Source organism: Natrix helvetica, assembly GCF_964273705.1.
Source record: "Natrix helvetica genome assembly, chromosome: 3".
In the NCBI taxonomy this organism is placed as follows: Eukaryota; Metazoa; Chordata; class Lepidosauria; order Squamata; family Natricidae; genus Natrix; species Natrix helvetica.
This window is the reverse complement of record NC_138549.1, coordinates 65766463-65781143: the sequence shown is the minus strand read 5'-3', so window position 1 is coordinate 65781143 and position 14681 is coordinate 65766463. Positions and strand designations below refer to the sequence as shown.

Genomic DNA, 14681 nt, shown 5'->3' with positions numbered 1-14681 from the left:
TTTTTTTTTTTCTTACTGCATTTTTGTGTTCTGTGATGCGTGCATTTATTCTCCTGTTTGTTTGCCCTATGTATATTGCTGGGCAGATTTTGCATGGTATTTCGTAGACTCCTTGGTTTTCTAGCTGGATTTTGTCTTTGGGGTTTCTTAAGATGTTGGCTATTTTTTGGTCAGTGGTGAAGGCTGTCCTGATATTGTGCTTGTGGAGAATTTTGCTGATTTTATCTGTGGTGCCTTTGATGTAAGGGAGGAGGGCGATGCCATTTTCCTGTTCTGTATCTTGGTTTTTTGGGGGAGTCTCCTTTTGGATTAGGTTGGTGATTGTTTTTCTTTGGAATCCATTGGAGATTAATACATTTGTGAGTTTGTGTAATTCAGTTTTCAGGTGGTCTTTGTCGGCTAGGCGTTTGGTTCTGGAGATGAGGGTCTTGGCTACAGAGTTGATCTGTGCAGGGTGGTGATGGGATTGTGCATTTAAGTAGCGGTTGGTGTGTGTTTTTTTCTGGTAGATGGTGTGTCCTAGGGAGCCATTGGGTTTTTTGTAGATTAGGACATCCAGAAAGGGAAGTTGGTTGTTTGCTTCTATTTCCATGGTGAATTGTATTTTGGGGTGTAGGTTGTTGAGATGTGTGAGGAAGTTGTCCAGTTTTTCTTTTCCATGTGGCCAAATCACGAAAGTGTCATCAACATATCTAAGCCATAGATATGTTTATATATATATTTATATATATATAAAACTAGGGCAAGATCCCTGAGATTTCCTTCAATTCTAATTTGAATTGAAGAAAACCTGGAATAAATCTGATCAATCAAATCCTATTATAGCTTCACCCTCAAGATAATGCACTGCAATTCACAGATACATTCTTACATTTCTCTTACATTCCTGCTTTATTGAATGTCAAGGTTTTCTGCTGACCTGTGAATGAAATTCTTTTTCTCCAGGTACTCCATGGCAGAAGATATCTGGGTGGCCATATACAGCAAAACAACAGCAGTCACTTCTTCCCGATTGCATTCTCGTAGGTAGTCCAGCAGATTCCCATAGGGCATATATTCGGTTACGATATAAAAGGGGGGTTCTAGGGTGCACACACCTGAAGAAACATAGGAGAGTTGGTAAATCCTTATGTACCTACAACTTTGCAATAAAATCTAATCATTAATTGTCAAACTGGTAGTACTGCATTCTACATTAAAATAAAAGGGGGAAAGATTTCTCACAATTAAAAAAATCCATTTTTAATAATTTTTTTTAAAAAAAATCTCTAGCAATACTACAAAGATTTCTGCACAGATAATTTTGGCACAATAAAATTTCCACAAGATCAAAAAGCAACTAAGGAGAAAGGGGGTGAGATGGAGGGACAGAGGAGTGGGGAGAGAAGGAGGGGGAGAGAGAGTGGAGAGAGAGATTATTAACAGTACCCTAAAAGCCCCAGCACTGCAATGTGAGATTGCTGCAATGCAATGAAGAGTCGCAGCATAATGGCGTAGCAAGATCATGACAATTATGCCAAAAAGAAGGATAGAGAGAAAGGTCAGCAAGATGTGGTGGCGGGAGGAAGGAGTCATAAACAAAGCGGGCCCAAATCTTCATCATACGACTGTGGGGAATTGGTCATAACTTTGAGGACCAAACATAAGTCCATTTTTAATACCATTGTAACTGAACAGTTGCTGAACAAATGAATGTTAAATAAAAACTACCTCTAATTACATATGGTCCTCTGTTTAATTTTTTAAAAAAACTACTTCAAGAGTTCATTTTCTATTTCTGGTGACAGGAATCTCTCATCCATAACTTTCTACTTAGGTATTAGAAATGAAACAAAACAAAACAGCAAGACAGATATCTAGAAAAACCTGTTTGCCATCAAAATTAAGCAACAAACCCTACTGCTTTATTTTAATGACAAATTTGTTATCAAAAAGACATCCACATGCATCTAGTGTGGATAACAGGTGGCCCAACCCTGATACACATAAAACAGTGCCAATTGTTGTTTCCCCATTAGCAAGATGATTCTATAATCTGGACGCCATAGTAATATTTCTAGTTCTTATGTCTATGAAGAAAAATGGGAATATCTATTGCAATAAAAGATTATTTATTGAGAACAAAACAGAGACAAAAGACTACACTAAATTTTGGGCTGGGAATGAGGGTTACAATTGGTGGTAGCTTAGAGGTTTTGTTTGCTTTAACCATGGTTCTGAATCTACTTTTAAAAAATCCATTCCTTTTAGGCATTTGCTGACTAAGAGGTGAATTTCAAGCTTGAAAAATAACAAGGGGGCCTTGATTGTCAATTCCACCTCTGCAACTGCTTTAAACTCATTTGCACAGGTTCACAGTTTTGGGGAAAACCAACAAACACAGACTCATTCATTCACATAAAATATAGGAGACAAAAACTGCAAAGATTGCAGTGGGATGTCGTTTACTTTAAGCAGATGTAGTCTTTTCTAATAGTATAGCAATCAAGTGTGTGGAAAGCTGGAGAGAATCATGCCTAATGAGCAAACACAATTTCATCAGAGGGAAGCTTTCCATACTTAGAGTTTTGTTCAAACTGGTTCAGAGTAAGTAAAACTTAAATACTATGCCTCAACTGTTTGATGTGTGCAGTTGGAATGCAACAAATATATATTTAAAACAAAAAGAGCAGTATGATCAGATTTGTACACTCACCTAATAACTGTACTAGATTTGGATGCTTGATTTCCTTCATGACAGAAGCTTCCTTCAAGAACTCTTCTACCTCCATAGTATCTTCCTGGAAGTTTGATAAGACATGCATCCTCTCAATAACCACAATTAATTTACACATTTGTCTTGATTACAAGGGGGCAAATGACAGACCAAGGTATATATCCAATTTTCCAGCTCTTTTTTTCCTGGTTCCCAACCCAACCATAATATATAGGAAAGTAGGAACATTCAATGGAAAGATCACATTCAGGAGATCAACACTTCTGCAATCATGACTTTCTGTATCTTTCTAAATCCAAAAAGGTCTAACTACTGGTTTCATTGTATTTCCGGAAGTGATCAGCCGGTACTCCCTGTATCAGCTCCCAAAATAGGTATTGGCAGGTACATTATCCCTTAATTTACATTAAATATTTCAGAAAGTAAAATTTAGTTACAAACATCTGAACTTTTCCAAATGGATATGATAGTACCTCAAGCAAATGATGGAACATATTTTCACTTCAAAATACATTTTTTTGAAAGGTTAATCTCTGCAGGAAAGGCTTTTTACACATATATACTCTGAATAAGTCTGTGAGCTGTAGCAAGATAGACACAAAGCACAAGATGCAGGATCCATGTTTCTGATAGTGCGTGTTGTATATATGTATATGCACAGTGGTTGTCCTAACGAAGAATTTGAAATTTCCAGCTTACAGAAAGAAGGAAAAGGTCAGCCAATTTTAATAGGCACCATTTTCTAAATGTTCAGAGGGAGAGCACCACTATTTGTACAGGTAATCTTCAATTTAAGAACATAACTGAGTCTGGAACTTCCATTATTAAGCATTGTGGTTGTTAATTGAATTGTGCTCAATTTTATGATGTGTTTACAATGGTTGTTAAGCAAATCTGGCTTCTTCCATTGACTTCGCTTGTCGAAAATTGGCTACAAAGGTTGCAAAGGGTGACCACGAGATGCTGTAATCATCACAAATGCATGTTGATTACCAAGTCCCTGAATCACAATCAAGTGACCACAGGGATGTTATGATAAATGCAAGGACTGGTTGCAAGTCACTTTTTTCAGCACTATTGTTAACTTCAAACAATCCCTTCATGAATGAATTTAAGCTCAGGACTACCTTTAAAAATCTGCTCGCAAGTTCGCAAGGTTTATGCTTTTGTAGCCACAAACCTCTCATATTCATGACATCAGCAGGCAGTCAAGTACTCTAGGCCTAGCAGTGTACACTTCAGATGCATTTCAATAACACCACAATGCTCTCATGACTGCAATCATACCTTGAGTGTTTTTACTGCAACTGTAAGGTTATATTTCTTCCATACTCCAACATACACTTCACCATATTGTCCTCCGCCGAGTTTGTGCTTCATGGTGATATCTGTTCTTTCCATCTCCCATTTGTCATGGATGGGTGACACTCCATAGACTGTGGGCTTATTGCACTTGGGTGCTGGGTAGTGCAAAGTTGTTACAAGGCCATCAGCTACTGTTGAGTGGTGGTGAACTAGTTCTGCCAATGTGTTAAAGCGACTTTCAGCTGTCACATATACCTGTTAAAGAGGAAATGAAGACCTTAGATAAAGTGGTCAATGAGCGGCATGAAAACATAAGCAAGTGAGAAAAAAATTCTTCTCCTCTCCAAATCATTCTCTTGAAACAAAATAAACAAAAGTTTATGAAAACAAAACAAAGCCTTATGAAATATTCCGAGTATTAAGAGATAGTCCTTATTCTTGAGATTACTCTCACAGTGCAGAAAAAACAGAGGAAGCAAAGACAAAAATGAAAATTTGTGGTTAGAAGTGGGGAAAGAAAAGCTTATAAAGACCCTTGAGAATCTTTTGTTTTTTGTCAGCAGCCAACCTATCATCTTCTTTCCTGTAAAAGAGGGGAAACAGGGCTACATATAGAAATATAGACAAGAGTGATTTAAGGGGAAGATGGTGGACTGAAGTTTGCTCTGAAAAAAGTGGAGCCAACATTTGCAGCCATGAATAGAGACCGATGAGTAGTAGATTGGCTCCTACAATCCTCTCTGGATAAAGAGAGAGTACAATATTGAAACAAGTTGTCCTCCTTCTGAACGCTCTTCAGGAGGAAACTGCAAGATAGTGGTCTCTGAAAGGGGTATCTGCGAGTTTCATATTTGTTAAGAGAAGATGAAGAGATTATGTTAAGGGTAGGAAGTTGCTTTATTGGAGGACTTCTTTTTCCTTTGCCTTTTTGCACTTTTTTCTTATTTTAGTCTGTATTATTTTTTATTTCATCTAAAACTTAATAAAATTATTACAAAAAATAGAAATAAATATTTCTCTCTTAATCTCTTTCTTTTCCCTTTTTGGGAATGCATGTATACCTTCATACTTTAATGTTATAATCTAATTCTTGAGTGGAAAGCTTCCAACCATTGGGCTTAATTCAAGTTTCACAATCCAGTCCATGGAATATTTCTGACATGCAGCTTTTCAACCGCAATTCAGGTAGTCTTTGACTTGTATCTACAATTGGGATTGAACTGTCTGCTGATAAGCAATGTGATTGTTAGAAGAAACCTATGAAAACATTACTTCCCCCCCCCCAAGATGGCGGCGCGCTTAGACGTTGCGGCTTTGAGCTCCTGGTGCCACAGTAGAATTAGGCAAAAACTAGTCTATACCCACAGGGAATTATTAAAGATTGGATCTTCTAGTCGACTAGATATTACCAGCGACTTCCAGAAGTCTCATAATATACCGAGTGACATAGTAAGACTGCCAGGCTCTCCGTGGATCGTTGTTGGGCCTAGGAAGCGGCAAAGAGAGCGAAAGCAGAAGCGGGGATGCAGAGCTGGTTTGTTAGTTCGGTTACGGAAGCAGCCTCACAGACCAGCATCACCAAGCATTTTTCTAACCAACTCTAGATCCTTTGTCCACAAAACTGATGAACTAGAGCTATGGATGGCAGCGAAAAAGCTCGTTCGTGACTGCTATGTGATTATCATCACAGAGACCTGGCTTCATCCACTTGTACCGGATGCGCCAGTGGAGCTAACTAACTGCACCACACACCGCTTTGACAGAAACAGCAACTCTGGTAAAAGCAAAGGTGGAGGACTTTGAACACATAACTGGTGTACTAACAATAGAGTTGCTTATACTCACTGTTCTGCAGATGTGGAATTCTTAAATGTCATTTGTCGGCCATTTTATTTACCTAGAGAGATTTCTGTTATAGTTATCACTGCTGTCTATATTCCACCTGATGCAAATGTTAGCGCAGCGATCTCTAAGTTACATGACGGCATTGAAAGGCAGCAGCAAACTTACCCTGAGGGCACTTTTATCGAGGCTGGGGATTTTAATCAAGTAGGTCTAAAGTCTGTTCTCCCTATGTTTGTGCAGTATGTGCAGTGTACCACCAGAGGTAAGAATATTCTAGACTATATGTACTCAAACTTAAGACAGGTATATAGAGCAATCCCCCTCTCCCATCTGGGTACGTCTGACCACATCTCTCTGCTACTGTGCCCAAAGTATATCCCCCTTAGGAAAAGGATACGACCAGTCTTGAAAACTGTCAAAATCTGGCTGGAGGGAGCACTCTGCCAGTTGCAGGACTACTTTGAGACTACCGAGTGGAGTATATTTGAACATTTGGAGCTGCAAGAATTCACTGACACTGTACTCTCATACATTAAACATGCACAGACAATGTAACACTGAATAAGCACATCAGAGTTTACAGTAATTGTAAACCCTGGATGTCAGCAGAGGTACAATCACTTCTGAGAGCCCGAAACTCCACCTTCAAGGCAGGAAACGAAGACAAATACAATGAAGCCAGGGCAAACTTGAGAAGAGGCATTAAGGCGGCTAAACAGAAATACAAGCAAAAGGTAAAGAAGTATCTGGAAGATAATAACTCAAGACAGGTGTGGCAGGGGCTACAACACCTAACCAACTATAAGAGCAATACGAAAAAAATAGCCAATGCTAATGCCCTGCTAGTAGAGGAGCTAAATAGCTTCTTCACTCGCTTTAAGGTCAAAAGATCAGTCTCTGTGGCTCAAGCCCAAAGGCCCTCTGACTTCCAGCCACTCACCCTGGATGAACATCAAGTGAGAGCTGATCTGAAGGCTGTAAATCCCAACAAAGCTGCAGGTCCAGACGTGGTGATGGGGAAAGTGGTAAAAACCTGTGCTGGTTTTCAGGTGGAACAACAGTTGATGACCTCTTTCTATCGGTCCATCATAGAAAGTGTCCTCACATATTGTATTACAGTATGGTATGCTGGTTTAACAGCTGCGGACAGGAAGGCACTAGAGAGAGTGATCAATTCGGCACAAGAAGCCATTGGTTGCCCTCTGACACCACTGAATGACATCGCCAGATCTCGCTGCTTTAGCAGAGTAAGGAAGATACTCAGAGATGATTCACACCCTGGTCAGTGTCTCTTTGCACTTCTACCATCAGGCAGAAGACATCAAAGTATAGCCAGTCGAACAAACAGATTTAAAGATAGTTTCTATACTTGGGCTGTGAGACTTTTAAATACAACCACAATCACTCCACGTACACGCTAGTTTTCTTCTTCTTTCTTTTTTCATTTCTGTTATAACTTTGCGCCAGTGAGGTTAAAACCAATTTCGTTCTATTTAAGTACAATGACAATAAAGATTATACTTATACTATACTTAGTGACAGCAATTCTAGTACTCCCAGTTGAGATTGTTAGGCTAGAACAGCAGCATTGTTAAATAAGTGCCTCATATTTCTGCTGCCCTGTGTTTCAACCACCACCCCTCCATCTTTCTCCCCCATCTCTACCCTTTTGGCTGCCCTGAACTCTGTCACCTACTCCTGTTGGCCTCTGACCTTTGCCTACTGGCAGCTGAACTTTGCCATCTTCTTCCTTCTGGTACTAATCCAGGGTCCAGGTGCTGGGAGAGGGTGCAGCCCCAGAATATGCATGATAAATATGGCATGGTGGTGGAAACTTATATGCTGAACGGGGCTTGCCAGGCCCAGCTAGAGAAGAGGCACTGGACCAGCGAGACATGATGCTGTATTCTGACAAGGAAGGAAGCTGATGCCACCTTTCCAGTGAAGGTAGAGGCTGTGTTGGTGATACTGATCAAGGTAGTAGCAGAGGTGGAGGAAATAGTGGGATGTGAGCTTCCTGCAAATGCAGTATACACTCTGCAGCTTGTGCTGGAAGTTCTTCTAGGAAAACTAGCCTGCAGGCTTCAGAGAAGGATAGAGAAAAGCCCAGCATGGGCAAAGCCTACCTGCAAGTTCTCTATTAACTCCTGGCCCAGCCTTCCACAAGCAAAGCCTTGCAAAGGGCCAATAGTTTCCAAAATGCTGAAGCCCACAAGCCAGTTCTCAAGGAGTGCTTTTGGTACACACCCTGCAGCTCATGTTGCTGGCCATTCGTGAAATTTTCAGGAGGAAGGCTGGACTGTGACCAAACAAAGGATTTGTGAGTTGGGCTTGCCTCCATCAGTCGCTGAAGTCTGCAGACAAGTTTTCCAGAAGCACTTTCAAAACAAGCTGCATTGTGTATGCTGTACCTCTGGGAGTTCTACATCCCTCTGTTTCCTCCAGTTGTACTCAGTGGTGGGATCCAATTTTTTTTACTACCAGTTCTGTGGGCGTGGCTTGGTGGGCGTGGCATACTGTAAAATCTACATCCCTTCCCACTCCAGGGGAAGGTTACTGCAAAATCCCCATTTCCTCCCAATCAGCTAGGACTCGGGAGGCAGAGAATAGATGGGAATATGGCCAGTCAGAGGTGGTATATACCAGTTCTGCTAACTACTCAAAATTTCCGCTACTGGTTCTCCAGAACTGGTCAGAACCTGCTGAATATCACTTCTGGCTGTACTGCCATCACAAAGAGTCCCTCCCTCCCTGTCTCCACCGTTGCTCAGGAAACAGATGCCTGCTTTCCTGTCTTGCCTGGAGACATAAAGCATCATGCCACACTGCCCTGCTACTTCCTCTTTGATCAGGCCTGGTTAGCTTTCTTTGACAGCTGAAGCTCTGCTACCGTACTGCACTCACCACATGCCTCCCAGGGCTGCTCATTTTCCCAGAGCCTGAATCCAGGAAGAAGACAGTGAAAGTCAGGTGGCCAACATCCAAATTTTGATCAGGTGACATGGAGGTGCTATAATGGCTGCAAGTCATAAGTCCATATTTTTCCAGTACTACTGTAACTTTGGACAGCTTGAATTAATGGTTGTAAGTTGAGGACTACCTGTATTGCCATCTTAGACTTTGCTTCTTCTGTATGTTCTGCTTGAATGGTTCTGAGGTTTGCTCCAAGTACTTTGGCCTTCCAGTGACCAAGTAGTTTGTCCAGAAAGCAACTGGGAAATCATTATTATTTTCTGGAATAACATGGGACTACTTGATCTTGCTTCCTTTTGGTAATTTTCAAATTGATTATTAGAGCAATATTAGTCCCTCTTCACAATATGACTAGCAACTGACCCTGCCTACTATCTCCAAGGGATTTAACTAAAGAATTAGGACTAGCAGTTTATTTTTCAAGAAATGAACCCCTCTATAAATAAGAATTTCTATGCTTTCTATTGTTCACCCAGAATGATCGGGGTATACATAATTTTTCAAACAATATTTCAAAATAAAAAGAGATTAATAGAACCAACCTGCATTGTTGTAAACCTGTCACATCAAAGTTAACTGAATTACTACAAGAGTAATTTTCTCATGGATCAGTATCTGAATATATCTCAACTCATTAGTTATATAGATTTAACTAATAGAGTTTGTCTCCCAAAATGAGTTTTTTTTCAATTTCTGTAAAATAATGCAGAGAATGATGCTGCTATGAAGAGAACAGAAAACAGAACCTATTATCTCAGTGCTTCTTTGATGTTTGATCAGTGGCTAATCAACTTGCTCATGCAACACGAAATCAGAAGAACACCTAGGATGTTGCTAGGAAGGCACTTATTCTTACAAAGGTAGATAGAATTACAGAATAGGAAGCATTTGCATAAGAACCTGTATATTTAAGATTTCTTTGGCCCAAACATTATATACATATATATTGTACTCATGAAAAAAAAGTCTCTCAGAACAGTTTACCTTGCCATCTGTGGTGGTATTGATCCTGTAGTGGTAAACACGTCCCTCGTACCTGAGCGAGATTGACAGCTGTCCTGGACTGCTCTCACTTTCTCGAACAAGGAAGCTGCCATTAATGAGGCTGCTCAACAGATATTCAGCTGCACTACGTGATACTGGTCCATGATACCAGGAATGCTTCTCCAGGCTGTTTACTGGAGTGATGTAGTTACTTGGCACCCATCCTTGCCCATTCTTGGAGCGTACTTCACTCCATTCACCATTCTGATTGTAACCCAATACACGTAGCTTCTCACCTAAGGCAAAGAGAAGACTCCAAATAGATAAAATGGGATTTATTTTAACGTTGATCTTGTCCTAACCATATAAGAAATAATCTCATTCACACAAACAAGAACATCATAAAGTAGCAACACCTAGAGACTAAGCACACAGAGTATAACTTTGTGTCCCATGTTAATGTCCCGAGATGTCTTTCACAAAACAGAAAGAACATACAATTTATATGTATTACTCCACAAATGACAGTTTTATAGCTTTTCTGTTCTATAGTTTTCACCATGACACATCACCATATTGCACAACATGTTTCCTTAATATTCATCATGAATAATCTTATTCAATAAGCATTGACCTGGTACACTGGTAATACTATTTCCAATGTGTTTAATTCAGCACAATATATGAACTGCTTAGAATGGCTTACTACTGAATAAAGTGAGTTGTTCATCACAGTGAGTTGTTCATCAAAATACAGATTAAAATGTCCCTGCGTTAACATTATGTGTGAACTACACCATTATCTGCATCTGATATTAGGCTTATAAAAGTGTGAAACATTTAAAAAGTATAGGAATGAGAAAGCATCATAATTACGAGCAGTAGAAATTGGAAGCAGAATAGCAGATTTGGGAATGTGAAAATCATATGCTTGAATTATCAAAGGAGACTGAATTCTGTAAATCAGAAGAATTTTTCAGTTTCACTACACACTAGAAGTACTGAGGATCTCAAATTGATTAGGATTCAGACAGATACTAGTTTGAATTATTATGATCAGACCAAAGTAAGTAAAAACCCAAGGTTATAGGAAATTAACTGAATGAAATGAAGACAGATTGTTGGGTGCCAAGGTATCGACAATGCAAGATACCAAAGTGAATGCTTGCAGATCTTTAGATACAAGAGAAATAAGATCATTGGGGGGGGGGGGGATGACAACTCTAAGTGACATTTGGAATTTCTAGTATGTCCAATTATAAAACGGTTGTCACAAGAGACTTGTCTGATCTCAAAATGATCACCAGACGATGAGTATGATCATCTTGAAACACCCATCTCTTATGTCACCAAATTGGTATTGCAATATTTAATAATTTTACAGCATCAAAGATTTTAGGAAAAAGCTCCAACATTTTTTTAAAAAAATCTTCCTCCTAGGAGTATATAAAGATAACCTGGGGCTTAAATACTATCTTGATATGGTGTTCACATATCAGAAGTTAGAGACTGTATAACCATTCTGCAAAGTAAAAAAAAAAGTTTTTTAAAGGAGTGGGGAGGCAAGGTAACTGTGATTGATCATAGTGAAAAGGGTATCAAGACTATTTACCTGAACAAAATGGGCAAGAGATAACCACAACTATGATATAGCTTACTGCTAAATCATAGCAGGTCTGTTATCCAATGCAATCTGGATGGAGAACTGCTGTTATGCCTCATTTCTTGAATCAAAAGATACTACAGAAAGAGCTACAGTGTGCTCTAGTAGCAAAATAAATAATACATTGTTACAGAGAAAATAATTCAATTTCTAATAACATGTATTAAGCAGAGCAATTTACTAACTGGTAGATGCACTGCCAATGCAAATATGAAACAATAAGTGTATCTGATGTTATTTCTGTAAATGTCTTGTAGATTTGAGCAAAAAATTAATACAGTATAAGCCAGGCTTATTGCCTATGCATGAATATAAAGTCATCTGAAGGCAAAGTGTCCTGTAACCCTGGCACATAATTTTTTTGACTAGGACAATCAAATTCAAGGTTTTACGTATGATTAGTCATTTTGACATTTTAGTAATAGTCAAATTTAGTAATCTTATTTTTGACCAATGTTACAAATCACATTATATAATACTATTTTAGATAAAAAACATTTTCATAGTTTAATGAAATAAAATATTGAGCTTTAAAATTTTAATTTTTAAATCAAATGTAAATAAATTTTGGGCTGATTTCATTTTCCAAGAAAAAGAAAAAAATATATAAAGGAATATATTTTCCTACATTTAAAAAATTTAAGAAAGTGCAATCCTCTCCCTTGATGAAAGATATATTTAGTTCATTGTATGCTCAATGATTTTCCCACATGCTATAATTCGAACATTTCTGTGCCCTTCAACTTTTCCTGTAATAATTACTGCTGTGGCATTTTCAATAAGTACCTTATTTTTCTGAGTATAAGACGCACCGGAGTATAAGACACAGCAAGGGTCTTATGAAGGGGGGAAAAAAAGTTTTTGCACTCTGCAAACCTCCCCAAAATGGGCCCGGTTTTTTTCCATAAAAAAGGGCATGAATAGCCCTTAGGATGCTTATAGGGTGCTCCTGGGGCGTGCCCCCCCCCAAAACAAGCAAAACACACCCCCTTTTTTTTTGCAAAAACAGGCCCGTTTTGTTTCACAAAAAGGGCATGGATAGCCTTTAGGAAGCTTATAGAGGCCGTTGTTTGCTCATTTCTGGCCTCCCCAGACCCCAGGAGCTCTTTGAAAGCCTTCTAAAAGCTATACACAGCCATTTTGGTGAAGGGAAGAAGTTTTGGGAGGCAAAAAACGCTGTATTCCATGTATAAGATGCACCCAGATTTTCAGCCTCTTTTTTGAGGGAAAAAGATGCATCTTATACTCCGAAAAATACGGTACATTTTATTACTACTGTTACTATTAACACATGCCAAAGTTAGGTCTTTTTATTATTATATTCATACATACTCTCATAGGCATAAACAGGAGACAATTATGTTTTACCTTTGGTGATGCTGAGTGTGTTGTCACCACTTGCTACAAAATCATAAAGTGCAACAAAAAGATTGGGGTCACTCTCAGTGGCTCCTAGAAGATTCTCCTTGGAACTCCACCTGATGGCTTCATTCAGTGTCTGTGGTTCAGCGTCACAACCAAAAGGGCGGTGGAGAGCCTCTGAGAAGAGAAGAGAAGAGAAAGGATTATTTTTTCTTTGAAATATGATAATATAGTGAATGTAGTCCTGAATGGCACATAAAAATCAAGTTTAGATACAATTTCATATAATCAAAAGACTAGCAGAAATAATATCATATACAATTTAAAGTCTTCTGCTTAAAAGAATTAGATCTTTTCATCTCATTCATGCAGAGATTAGTCAACAGGAATGCTATTAAGCACATGGAACAATGGAATGGAAAAGAGGATCGTGGAGTTATTCTCCTGATCTGCACATAATCAGCAGCATCTAGCATCCACTTACTTGGCCAGCTAGTGAAGCTCCATCAACTAACTAATGATTATATCTTATCACATGCCAGTGATGATCTCTTCTAGTGGCTTTATGGGGAGATCAGATAGCTGCTTAATGAAGGGCTGAGGTGGGTCCGGTTCCGGCGGCCAACGGCGACGGGCAGCTCTTTGCCTGCTCCGGCTCCCCGGTGGGCTTCCCCACTCCTTGGGGGGCACAGGACACCCCGCAGAGGGGTCCTGCCGGAGGGGCGGCATCGCGGAGGACTCCTGCAGTGGCGGCGGCCGGCGGGAGGTCTCGCTCGCGCCCAAGGCACCAGGGAGCAAACTCGGAGGGCGCTTCGCATTCCTGCGCCTCGCGCCTCGCTACAAGCCGACTGGAGAATGCAACAATAGAAGGAAGCAGCTGCAGTGCGGTGAGGTTGCTTCTCTCTTCATTCCCTACTCTGCACGAAAGAATTACTCAGCTTTTTAAAATCTTAACTTTCGGAGCATTTTGGAGGTGCGGCTGGAGGGAGGGGGTTTCCCCCCCCCCTTGGACAAGCGGCGAGGAACAATTCTGCTCTCAGCCCCCGGGGAAGGAGGAGGGGGGAGAGCCAACGAATGAAGCCTCACCCAGGCTGAGATGATTTTCTCTTCAATTTAATTCTACATATTACTGATGATTTGAGGACTTTTGGAACTTTTTAAAACTTTGTTTTGTCTCTGTGCCCAAAACTGGCAGGGCAAGATGGCACACTTCCGTTGTCTTTATGAACTGTGAAACCTGACTCCACCTTTAAAATTCAGGCTTCCGGTCTTTGTCTCCATGTCTCCCAGAGGAATCTCTTGTGGATTGGTATTTTTTAAACTTTCTAGGGGAAATTTTCTATCTATTGCCAGACTTATTAGAGAGACTCTCTTCTGCCTGGTTCTTCTGCTCCCGAAACTCACCTGGCTACCCTTCTTTTCTAACTGTCTATCTTATATATGGACTGAACTTCTAACGTTATAAATGATGCCACCCAAAAGACCACCTCCTGGAAAACCTGGCTTTGCCACTTCTGCTCCAACATCCGCAACATCCAGTCCAGCCACACAGTCAAAGATAACAGAACTGATGCAACCTAAGACTACAGAGATGGACTTTCAACAAATGCTTCAACAAATTTTACAGGGCCAGGAGGAAATCAAGAAACAGCTAAGGGAAATGAAAGATGAAATTAAAGAAAATCAAGCCCAAATATATAAGAACTCACAAAGACTGAATCTTGTGGAAGGGGGGGGGGGGTGGAGGAGGTGAGGGGGGGGGTAGAAGCTGTGCAGAAAGGGAACAAAGATCTTGACACCCAACAGATGAAAATAGAATTTGAGAGAATGTCC

General features: G+C 39.9%; 1 protein-coding gene across 4 annotated transcripts in view; it reads right to left on the bottom strand.

The window, feature by feature from the left end:
- ABL2 (ABL proto-oncogene 2, non-receptor tyrosine kinase) overlaps nt 1-14681 on the bottom strand; it is a 70002-nt gene that overhangs the window by 19489 nt on the left and 35832 nt on the right. For all 4 annotated transcript variants that reach the window (XM_081947674.1, XM_081947677.1, XM_081947675.1 and 1 more), the window contains exons 2-6: nt 12855-13025; nt 9824-10119; nt 4004-4276; nt 2696-2780; nt 920-1097 (exon numbers count right to left, since the gene is read on the bottom strand). In XM_081947674.1, the coding sequence (XP_081803800.1) occupies nt 920-1097; nt 2696-2780; nt 4004-4276; nt 9824-10119; nt 12855-13025 (1003 nt within the window). The remainder of the gene's footprint in view (nt 1-919; nt 1098-2695; nt 2781-4003; nt 4277-9823; nt 10120-12854; nt 13026-14681) is intronic.